The sequence below is a fragment of the Microtus ochrogaster genome, linkage group LG5, assembly GCF_000317375.1.
Source record: "Microtus ochrogaster isolate Prairie Vole_2 linkage group LG5, MicOch1.0, whole genome shotgun sequence".
In the NCBI taxonomy this organism is placed as follows: domain Eukaryota; kingdom Metazoa; phylum Chordata; class Mammalia; order Rodentia; family Cricetidae; genus Microtus; species Microtus ochrogaster.
This window is the reverse complement of record NC_022031.1, coordinates 6,006,779-6,018,726: the sequence shown is the minus strand read 5'-3', so window position 1 is coordinate 6,018,726 and position 11,948 is coordinate 6,006,779. Positions and strand designations below refer to the sequence as shown.

Below are 11,948 nucleotides of genomic sequence, written 5' to 3'. Positions count from 1 at the left end.
GATTCTAACTTAACATCATGATGGTCATCCATTTTATAATCATGCACATTAATTTCCTTATTAAATTACTATTGCTAACATTGTTTAGTTAACCAGTTATGGCATCACTAGAAATTCTAAGGGCACAAAGTACTTTTTATTCTAGAAAATTTGATAAACATCAGTCAATATTCAGCCATGTCTTCCACAAGCATAGGAGAACAAGACTAGTTTAATAACACCTATGATTTTGACATTTAATTTTTATATTACAATAAAACAATTAGAGCTGACCTAATCCCAAGAAACATTTTTACAATACCATTTATTTTGATGTAATACTTCCTGATAAGCAGAGATTATGAAATAGTGGACTATTATAGGCAGACAAGTTTCTATAAAAACCCGTGGTGTCACATAAGATCTCTGCTGCAGTCACAGGAGCAGTTGGTTATTCTACATATCATTTCTTTTTTCAGGAACCAAAACTAAACAGGAGATCATGGCAAGTGCAGACTGGGGATATGATGCCAAAAACGGTAAGAGCACTTCTTTTGCTTTTGTCAAAACAACACTTCATTCCCACTTCTGTTAAATTTAATAATCATTTAACTTAACTGTATAGTCACAGATTAATGACTTGACACACTTTTGAATAATTACAGTATTCTTGTATGTAGTTTTAGTAGTTGGCCTTTGGGCATAAATATCTACAAAAATATATTTGGTATGTGCATACTATTTCTATACTATAACTGTATAGATAGCATAATTAGGCCTGTATTGATGATATTGCCAAATATACTCTTTATTAGTATAGTAATGAAAGGTACATTTTCAAATACTGAATGCCATTTAAGACACCTGACTAAATCATAATCTAACAAGCAAAGAGTTGAAGTCCTGATACTTGGAATGAAGCATTCTGTAAAATTGTAATTACGTGTACATGTTTGTTCCCATAGGTCCTGACCAATGGAGCAAGCTGTATCCCATTGCCAATGGAAACAACCAGTCTCCAGTTGACATCAAAACCAGTGAAGTCAAACATGACACCTCTCTGAAACCTATCAGTGTCACCTATAATCCTGCAACTTCCAAAGAAATTGTTAACGTGGGACATTCCTTCCAAGTAGTTTTTGATGACAGCGGTAACCAATCTGGTGAGCCTAAGGACACTTTTGATACTTGTTTCCTTAGAGTCTACTAAATGTATTTTCTGTTGAAAACAGATTCTTCTCTCATATAATACATTCCAACCACAGTTTTGCCTCCCTCCACTCTTCCCTTCTGCAGAGATACTTTTCAACTTCCCTTCAGAAAAGGTCTAAGAGACAACAGGTAAACAAAACAAAAGAGGATACAAAAAATAATGACAAGGCACTCATATTGAGGCTAACAGTCTCAAGATCAGGCAAGAGTCAGAGTAGCTTCAGAAACAGCACAGCGTCCTGTGTATTGTGTACATGTATTTCTTATCTTACAATTGCAATGACTGGGAGGCATTGTGGCCTCCTGGAAGATGGCTTGCAGCGCTCCCAGCTCTTCTTGCAATCCTTCTATTTCTTATTGAGCCATCTTTCCTATTCTGGCCATTCCAGGATCTTTATCATTATTTCTGTAAGAGGCAACTTTTTTCCCAAAAGAGTCTAGTACAAAAATCACAATAAACATGAAGCCATAAAGGAAATATTCTAAACAGGATGAGAGTGGATGAGCTTAATTAGGAGTCAGGTGTGCATGAGTTCCCATCATATCTGAGAATCTGGCATGTTGCTTGCCACATGGTCAACTTTTCAACAGTATTTATTGAATAAGCTCTTAACGAATTGTTCTATAAGAGTTCTAGTGATGTGAAATGCCATTCTTGCCCTACTTTCCCACCAAATTCTAATTTTAAATGTTAGCTACCTTAGAGGTGTGCCCCTTATTAATAATAGGTTAGGTCTAGATGGTCTTTTGCTTAGGTAATCATATGATTGGACAGATTCACCAGGCTGGACTGTCATTCAGAGAAAACGTTTAAAAAGTGATCTTGCCCCACAAGCAGTATCTCTTGATCCCTGGCCATAGGGTCTCAACAAATTAGTCAAACTACATTGTTATATCTTCAATAATTGTTTTTAAAAAACAAGTGTCAGTGAATTTTTAGTTAACAGAAATTGTACTTACTAGCCACACAGTAAGGTTGAATGAAGAAGTAAACTTGTAAATTAATGGAGATCAAAGAAAACTCTGTGATCATATAATTTATTCACTTTGGAATATATTATCTTGGCAGCATAAATAGGTAAACTTTTTTCTTTGCTGGAATTTGTAAATATTTCATGAGCTATATTGTTGCTGTCATAATCAGGAAGACACTGTATATGAGTGTCATCCTCGGGGATGTGGAGTGGAAACACAATGAAAATCAAATGTTGACAATTTCACACAACATAAAGTAGCATTTATTCATATTAAATATGAACTAGAGATTACCTGGCTGAGAGTACTTTTCTTTTCTTCTAGTTCTGAAAGGGGGCCCTCTCTCTGATACTTATCGGCTTGTCCAGTTCCATTTTCACTGGGGCAACTCCAACGACCATGGATCTGAGCATACCGTGGATGGAGTCAAATATTCTGGAGAGGTAATGTAATATATTAATGAGAGACAGCTCATGAGCATGCCTCCAAAGCATCTCTGAATGACATCAAAGAGGAGAGCTTGCTGGTCTTTGTAGGACAGATGCATAAATCCATTAAAATCAAACACTGGCACACTATATATTGTAATAGAGGGATATTTTAGATATTTATCTAAAGAAATGCCCAAACATATATGTAAGAGTTCATGAAAAACATCTTGACACCTTGGGGGAGGGTGGAAGTGGGGAGGAGAGAGGTGTGTGTACGTAATTATGATTCCATTTTAGTTTTAATTTGCTAAAATGAACTCTATAATGCATTTAATTTTGAAACTTGCTTTTTCCTACTTGCCAATGTATTATCATTATTTTGCAAATCAGAAGGGGTTTAATTCTATCTCTTTTAAAAATAACTGCTCACGGGGGCTGGAGAGATGGCTCAGCTATTAAGAGCATTGCCTGCTCTTCCAAAGGTCCTGAGTTCAATTTGCAGCAACCACATGGTGGCTCACAGCCATCTGTAATGAGGTCTGGTGTTCTCTTCTGACCTTCAGGCATACACGCAGAAAGAATATTGTATACATAATAAATAAATAAATAAATAAATAAATAAATAAATAAATAAATAAAAACTGCTAGATATTTCATTGGAAGACAATTACAATATCTGCTTGTTATTATATTCCTCTGAGTTTTGTTGTTGTTTTTGTCAGATAATCCTTCAATGACTACATTATGTCTGTATCTGAGGTACCTATTGAAGTAACTATATAAGAGAAATTTCTCACAGAAGAGGTTTTAAAATATATGTAGTGTATTGTGATAGAATTAGGTGCTAGGGGTTGAATACAGCTATAGCTGGTTTTATTTTATAATTTTTAAATAATAACTTTCAGTGTTTCAGACGGCTATAAAAACTTATTCCTAGTTTCCCTTCTGCAAAACTGAAAAGTGGACTAAAGTGAAATAGAAGTCTAAAATATTAGGCTTTAGGAAGGATACTTGTAAATATTCATGGAATCTAAATCAGGGATTATATATACTCAAATAAATTGAGAAAAATAATCTAAGCCAATGATGAGAATCATCTAGTCACAAAGTTCAACATGTTATTAATATTCATCTCGAAAGCTTGTGTGGAGGACACACCAGGTGATATAGGTAATGTGTGACATGTGCACGCTCCTCCCTTGACCTTCATTGAGTCAAAGCTGAGCTATCTTGGCTATGTGACTCTTCTCTTCTATAGTTAGGGAATGAAGTAAACAGTACTAAATGGAAGTGTGAGTGCATCCAGAGAATTGTCAGTGAGCGGGAAGTATAAATGATAATGAGATGACACTTCAACTAGGCCTGGGGAGTGACTGCTCTCAACATTAGTGCTCTAATTGCTCTATTTATCAACTATTTATTGAGTCGTTATAGTATACTAGATTTTTGTTTTTAAAGTAACTGAGAAGAATCTACATTTTGTAGGGAAATAAAAAGCTTTTTAAAAAAGTGAGGTAAGTGAAGAAGGAAAGAGAGGGGATAGAGAGAAAGAAGAGATCAGATAAATGCATGAAAACAATAGATTTGAGTTATGGTGGCCACTTTATATTGGGTAATCTACTCATTGAGATGTGGTATTTGAGTTCAGTCCTAACTTAGAGACAAAGAAAATTCCAGGAAGTCAGCAGTTAATACAAAAAAAAAAAAAACCCAAGCTATGACCAAGTGAAGAAGTATACTCTGCTAGGCACAGAGGCTGATAAATGTGTAAAACATGAAATTTTTTTTTATAACTGTGGTAGTTTTTGATAGAGTGGTTAGGAGAATAGTATTACCTTTCCTAAGAGGGGAAAATGACAGGTGTAATATGAGAACTCAAGCTTTTCCTTAGCCATATGACTTCTCAGACATCTGTTAGACATCATATGGAGATATAAAGACAATATCAGAAACACATCCAGGCACACGTGGATGTGTGAGCCTAAAATTTCACCAAGAGTTTAGACTGCAGAATTTGACTGAGGAGATCCTGGGGAAAGCACTGATATGCCCAAACTTCCAAGCAGTCAAAGACCTTCTTACAAAGTTCTCTCATGGAAGAGAAAATTATTTCACCTTTTATCCTAAAGCTAGTTGCCCACAAGATGAGGGTTCACATGGAGTTTGTCTACCACTACCATGAAATATCTTAAATATAACAAATTAAGATGTAATTCACCTTCTGTCTTTTCCTTTGCAACAATATTAATAATGAATTATTCACATGTTGCCCGTTATAGCTTCACATAGTTCACTGGAATTCAGCCAAGTACTCCAGTGCTGCGGAAGCCATCTCAAAGGCAGATGGGCTAGCAATCCTTGGTGTCTTGGTGAAGGTGAGTCATAGGAGTTACATAATTGTCACTCTCCAGTTATTGATGTTACTTGAAAAAAATAAATTTTGACTAAAGAATATTTTATAAGTATCAGTATACAACTCACACCTTCTTTATCTTGTAATTCTCTAGGTTGGTCCAACCAACCCAAACCTGCAGAAAGTACTCGATGCCCTAAACTCAGTTAAAACTAAGGTAAATAAGCTAAGTGACTTAATTTAATTCTGAAAACAAGAACACACGGAAGTACATAAATCATCCAGTTGCCTGTTTGAAATGAGAAACAGGAAGAAAGGTGTAGAAGCCAAGCAGACACAGGTGCCGTACAAACCTTTCTTGTCCTGGAGAAATTGATGTAGGAGATGGTTTTGTTTTGTTTTCCTGGTGCTTGTTCCTAGTAGAACACTTTTGGATCTGATAAAACCAATCAAAAAAGTGACTTTTTGATCAGATACTTCTTGATCTGCTAAAAACCAATCACACTCTAGTGAGAGCTTTCTGTTTCATGAAAAGGAACATTTTGAATTCTTTAGTAACATGAAAACATGGGCTTGAAGAGCCCTATTTGAGAGCTATGATTCTGAACTAAACTTAAAACCCTTAATGGATTTTCTGAAATATTCATTCTTAGCACCACTGTCTTAACATTGTTTGACCTTATTTTGAAGGTCAAAGTAATTATCATTATTTTCACAGTGAGTAGAACAATTGTATTTTATGAAAAGTAAGTTTGTTTTATGCTGAGTTCAGAAAATAACTTTGAATGATATAATAAAGTGAGATGGGATGTTCTTTAAATTCTACTCAAGGATATCAAAAATATATGAAAATAAAATAGAAGGAAATAGTGAGGATAAAAGCAGAAAATAGTAAAAAAAGAAATCAAATTACAGATGAATACAAAACACTTTTATCAATAAATGAAGAATTTACTCTATAGAATAAACAACGACAAAAAGGAATCATTTGGGCAGCTTTGGTAAAAGAAAGCTGGCACAAACACCAAATGTTACTAGAGGGACTGGCAAGATGGCTCAGTGGGTAGCACAGCCTTCTCTAGTAGTATGGCTGAAATAACTCTGAAATTACAGCAGATCATTTACAACAGCATTATTGATGAAGTCATATTTTTGACCAAGTAGAGTTCACTCTAGATGTGGATAGTGTTAAGACTAATCTTTTATTAGATATTATCGGATTAAACATGAAAATTCATATCATCAGTTTCTCCAGCTGACGTTGTTCTAGTGAAGTCAAGATGAAGAATAGTACAGTATCTACCACCATCACAATTGGCATAATTTAAAATTTTAACTATTAAACAAATAAAGAACAAAACATAAAGCTAAATATTGGGAAAACAAAGACAAAATTATCATGTATCGATGATATATCTACCTGGAAAATTTAAAGGAGTCAAATAAAAAATTAGATTGACTAAAAAAAACAGTCTGGTAAAACTGGTGGCCGTGGTGGTGCACGCCTTTAATCCCAGCACTTGGGAGGCAGAGGCAGGCAGATCTCTGTGAGTTCGAGGCTAGCCTGGTCTACAAGAGCTAGTGGTCTACAAGAGCTAGTTCCAGGACAGGTACCAAAAAGCTACGGAGAAACCCTGTCTCAAAAAATCAAAAAAAAATTACCTTACAAATATCAGTTAATTTTCCTTATACAAATAATAACTGATCAGGAATACTTATGGGAATAAATAAGAATAAAATGTAACTGATGGGCTTGTCCTGAATGTCTTTGCCCCTAGACCAGGACAGAGCCTTATCCAAAGAAATTAAGATATTTCTTAATGAATATTTAGTATCTTTTGGTAAATATAAATTACAGAAAATTTTTAGATTTTTTTTCATCTTCCAATGAAGAGGAAGGTTTAATGTATTTTTATGTTATTTGTATTGTTTTGTTCATATTCACAAACATATCAGACATTAAATAAGTATAGAAGAAAAGTCAAAATTAAATGCACCTAAAATCTCTAGGTAATATATAAAGGGGAAATCTATGATACATTTTTTAGCATAATATATACTGTTTTTGTTCTCAGGGAAAACGAGCCCCATTCACAAATTTTGACCCATCCTGTCTCCTTCCTTCATCCCGGGATTACTGGACTTATTTTGGCTCTCTGACTCACCCTCCTCTTCATGAAAGTGTGACCTGGTTCATCCTCAAGGAGAGCATCACTGCCAGCCCTGAGCAGGTATCAATTAAAATGAATTTATTTCTAGTGAAGGATCCCTGAGTTTTCTAAACAAACAAATAAATAAATAAAGTCCTTCCAATAACTGTTTTTACTCTATGTAGAAAATAGACTTGTCAGGTTCCAAGTTCCTGCTGTTCTTCATAAAGAAAAGTCAAAACCTGTTAGGTGGCTTCTCCGAATGTCAGGAACAGACAGTGAATTCTCCTTGGATATTCCACAATGGCTCTCAGGTGGCCCAACTTAACAGTTGGTCAAATCGTCCCAATTTTTCTAGCTAAAGTTAACATTAAAATATCGATTAAAGCACCTTCTGGCTTATTGTCCCTAAAGATGCTGCTGCTGTTTGATGGAAGAGCTCCTTTCCCGAACTGTTTTGTGTTTCTCCCAGCCTTGTGCCCTGCCATTTACTGATGCTTGTGGAGCAGAGGCATTTACACCAAGCACTCCTATAGGCCCTTGGCATGGATAAACCCAGTTAATCTGAACAACTCCCAAAAGGAAATGCTGTGAGAAATTAAGGGGTGCTGAACTGACAAATCAATTGCACAAGCTCCCAAGTGGAAGCTGATGTTCTGACAGAGCCAACTGTGCCCCAGTTAATACCTGGTGCAGAGGCGGGGACATTACTGCAGCCTCCTTCCTGCCCACCAAAAGAACCACCACTGTCTTTAACTGCTTTCTAAGAAACAATGCATTAACTTCTCTGGAAACAAAGTGCTTTCTTGGACTTTAACAGCTTTTCATCCTTTAAATGTCTCACCCCACAGCTGGCACAGCTCCGCAGTGTTCTGTCAAATGCAGAGGGAGAGGCAGACGTTCCTATTCTGAGCAACCACCGTCCAACCCAGCCCCTGAAGGGCAGAACAGTGACAGCCTCATTTTGAGACCCGGCAGGGAGGAATCCTCCATCAGGAACCGGTCCCTCTGCAGACATCACCCAGTACAGTAATCAACGTTAAGAAACAAAGTTATTCCTGTGCTAGCAAGACAGCATACCTTCAAATTTAATCCATAAAGCTATAATGAAGATAATCCATAAACTTGCCGATTGTAATCTCTAAACAAGCACTGTGTCTCTCTGTGGAATGTTTCATAAGAAAATCACAATTAAGGGATTTCCCTTTCTCCTCTCTCCATTTTAATTGAACCAATAAAATGGCTTTCTCTCTTCTCCTTGTCTATTGTGCATTTTATTAAAACCATTAGATTTCTCCTCCATTTACAGTCCTAAATCTTAAAAGGTTTACTTGAGTCTTTCATCTCAAATGTAACCTAAGAGAAGCCAGGAATGAAGCACTGAATAATCCCTTTGACTTAAGATAGCCTCTAGATTTAGTGCTTTTATGCTAGTACAAGCACTGCTTTCATTCATGTGCCCTATGATTACAACGTAAAAGTGACTTACCAAGGGCAGGGATTTTCTGCCATCATTATAATTGATGGGTTTGTAACCATAGTCTGTGTTTTAAAACTGAAAGGAGCTGGGTAGATTGGTCGGTTAGTAAAGTGCTTGTTACACAATTACAAAGACCTGAGTTCAATCCCAAGAACCCATATAAAAAATGTAGTTGTGGTGGCACTATTAGCAGCCCAATACTGAAGAGGTAGAGACTGGCATATCTCAGGGGCTTTCTGGCCAGTTACAGACATTGAGTCATATTGATTGTATATGTATGATTTGTGTATGTGTGTGTGCACATGTGTGTTTAGGCATATGTGGAGGTGAGAGGCCAATAACAGATGTTTCCCAGTTTGCCTCTATTTGTTTTTTGAGACAAGGTCTTTCCTGAACCTTGTTCAGTAATTCAATAATTTGGCTATCTAGGCTGAACAGTGAGCTCCAGTGACCTCCTGTCTCTGTCTTTCCAGTGCTAGTGTTACAGACAAAAGCTGCATATCCAGTACCTGCGTTAGTGCTGGGGATCTGAATTCAAGTCCTCATTTTGTGTGGTAAGCACTTCACAAGCAACCATCTTTTCAAACCCAGTACTTATACTTGGATTCTCAAGCCATCCCGAGGACCAAAGGGAAAGAAATAGTAACTTATTTCATTCATGTTGAAATAATGCTCAAGATCTTCATCTTAAACACTTTCTGGAAATGAGCAATTTCTAAATAAGTTTTATAGGAAGGACCTAGAAAGTACTTGATTCTATGACCTGTGTTTTGTTGTTTGTTTAAGGTTAAAATGGATTCCAGGATTTATTCGTGTGTATGTGAGTCTCATAATTGGAAGGATAAACATGGGAGGGGAGACATATGAAGGCCATCAATCTGTTTCCCTTAAGCTGAGTACTTTCAGGAAGTCAGCTTCATTCCTGTTCCTTCATAGGGCTTCTGTGCTTCCTTAATGTAACTGATAAAGCAGCTGTTCTCAGACACAGAAGAGCCTTTGGACTATTTGAAGATTTCACTCACTTCCCTTCTATTCTGTGCCCTTTCGACTTGCTGACTTTGAGTAGAATATTGAACCTCCTGCAAGGATTTTCTGCTATTTTAAAAACGTTTGACAGCCGGCATTTATGACAAATTCCCTGGAACTCTAAGAAAGATCTAAAAAATGTTTTTTTTTTTCCAGCTTCAGTTTCCTCTGTGTATCCAAGCTTGTGCTTCCACCAGGATGTGAGCTGCAGACCATCCTGCCTTTTGGGATACAGTCAGCTGCTCAACAAGGGTTTCTTCTCCACAATGGAAGGCTGTACCTAGTGGTTCTCAGCCCTCCTAATGCTTCAATACTTTAATGCAGTTCCTCATATTGTGCTGATGATCCCAACCATAAAATTATTTTTGTTGCTACTTCATGATTATAATTTTGCTACTCTTATGAATCATAAATAAGTATCTGTGTTTTCCAGTGCTCATAGGTGACCACTGTGAAAGTATCCTTCAACCCCCAAAAGGATCATGACCCACAGGTTGAGAATTGCTAATCTTGATGCTCTACTGATTTCTCTTTTCCTGAGATGAGCATTGTACTAGGAGAATAGATATAATAGAGTGAGGTGAAGAAAATCTCTCTTTCAATATAAAATAAAATACTTCCAGGGCTGAGAGGATGACTCAGTGCATAGCGTACTTTCTCTGTAAGTATGAAAACCAGAATCTGGATCCCCAGAAGCCACATAAAAACCATAGATGGTGTGGTGACCATCATTTATCCCTTGAATAAACTAGCTGGCTAGCAAACTTAATCAGAAGAGAGACCATGTCCCAGTAAATATAGTAGAAAACAATCATGAAGACAACTAACATCAACTGTCTTCCTTGTGTAGGAGGACCTTCTGCTTATGTGTTGCTTTCATTAGTTGAATAAAGAAACTGCATTGGCCTTTTGATAGGGCAAAACTTAGACAGGTAGAGAAGACAGAACAGAATGCTGGTAAGAAGGGCAGTATGACAGACCCCATGGTTCTGCTGCTGGTTAGACTCATGCCAGTAAGGCACAGTCAAGTTATTTTGGGTGTAAGCTAGCTGGGTGGGATGAAACAAAAGGACTTTGTCTTTCTGGGTCTGGGTTATCTCACTAATATGATGTTTTCTAGCTCCATCCATTTGTCTGCAAATTTCAAGATGTCATTTTTTTTTCCTGTGGTGTAGTACTCCATTGTGTAAATGTACCACATTTTCTTTATCCATTCTTTGGTCAAGGGGATTCAAGTTATTTTCAGGTCTGGCTATGAATGCTGTTGTAAACATATTTGAGCACATGTCCTTGTGGTACTATTGAGCATCCTTCGGATATATACACAAAAGTGGTAATTCTGGGTCTTGAAGAAGGTTGTGTTCTAATTTTCTAAAAGAAAATTACCATACTGATATTCAAAGGGACTGTACCAGCTTGCATTCCCACCAGCAATGCAGGAGTATTCCCTCTACCATAAACCTCTCCAGCATAAGTTGTCATCAGTGTTTTTGATTTTAGCCTTTCTTACAGGTGTAAGATGGAATCTCAAAGTTGTTTTGATTTGCATTTCTCTGATGACTAAAGCTGTTGAGCATTTTCTTAAGTGTCTTTCAGTCATTTTAGATACCTCTGTTAAGAGTTCTTTGTTTAGGTTTGTACTCCATATTCTTTTATTGGCTTATTTATTCTGTTGATGACCAATTTCTTGAGTTCTTTGTATATTTTGGAGATCAGACCTCTGTCTGATGTGGGGTTGGTGAAGATATTTTCCTATTCTAGAGGACACCATTTTGCCTTGTTGACCATGTCCTTTGCTCTACAGAAGCTTTTCAGGTTCAGGAGGTCCCAGTTATTAATTGTTTCTCTCAGTGTCTGTGCTACCAGGGTTATATTTAGAAAGTAGTCTCCTGTGCCAATGTGTTCAAGTGGACTTCTCACTTTCTCTTCTTTAAGTTTCAGTGTAACTGCATTATGCTGAGGTCTTTAATCCATTTGGACTTGAGTTTCATGCATGGTGATGGATGTGAATCTATTTTCATTCTTCTACATCTTGATATCCAGTTATGCCAGCACCATTTGTTGAATATGCTTTCCTTTTTCCATATATTTTTTGCTTCTTTGTCAAAAATCAGGTGTTCATAGCTGTGTGAATTAATATCTGGGCCTTTGATTTGGTTCCATTGGTCCTCCTGTCTGTTTTATGCCAATATTAGGCTGTTTTCAGTACTGTACCTTTGTAGTAGAGTTTGACGTCATGGATTGTGATGCCTTCAGAAGTTCTTTTATTGTACAGGATTGTTTTCACTATCCTTGGTTTTTTCCTTTTCCATATGATGTTGAGTACTGTTCTTTCAAGGTCT

General features: G+C 36.8%; 1 protein-coding gene across 2 annotated transcripts; it reads left to right on the top strand.

Moving 5' to 3' along the window:
• Positions 1 to 481: 481 nt before the first annotated feature.
• On the top strand, positions 482 to 8,068 carry Ca1 (carbonic anhydrase 1). Of its 2 annotated transcripts, XM_005361837.3 has the most exons (7): positions 482 to 518; positions 945 to 1,142; positions 2,491 to 2,609; positions 4,877 to 4,972; positions 5,105 to 5,167; positions 7,026 to 7,181; positions 7,952 to 8,068. In XM_005361837.3, exons 1-7 carry the CDS (start codon positions 482 to 484, stop codon positions 8,066 to 8,068), a joined length of 786 nt encoding a protein of 261 aa, XP_005361894.1. The 2 variants fall into 2 exon arrangements, with proteins under 2 accessions (XP_005361894.1, XP_013207211.1); XM_013351757.1 differs by lacking the exon at positions 945 to 1,142.
• Positions 8,069 to 11,948: the final 3,880 nt, after the last annotated feature.

Coding starts and splice junctions, on each gene's coding strand:
- Ca1 (XM_005361837.3), top strand. CDS start 482: ATGGCAAGTGCAGACTGGGGATATGATGCCAAAAACG. Junction 5,168..7,025: donor TAAACTCAGTTAAAACTAAG/GTAAATAAGCTA, acceptor TTTTGTTCTCAG/GGAAAACGAGCCCCATTCAC. Junction 7,182..7,951: donor TCACTGCCAGCCCTGAGCAG/GTATCAATTAAA, acceptor CTCACCCCACAG/CTGGCACAGCTCCGCAGTGT.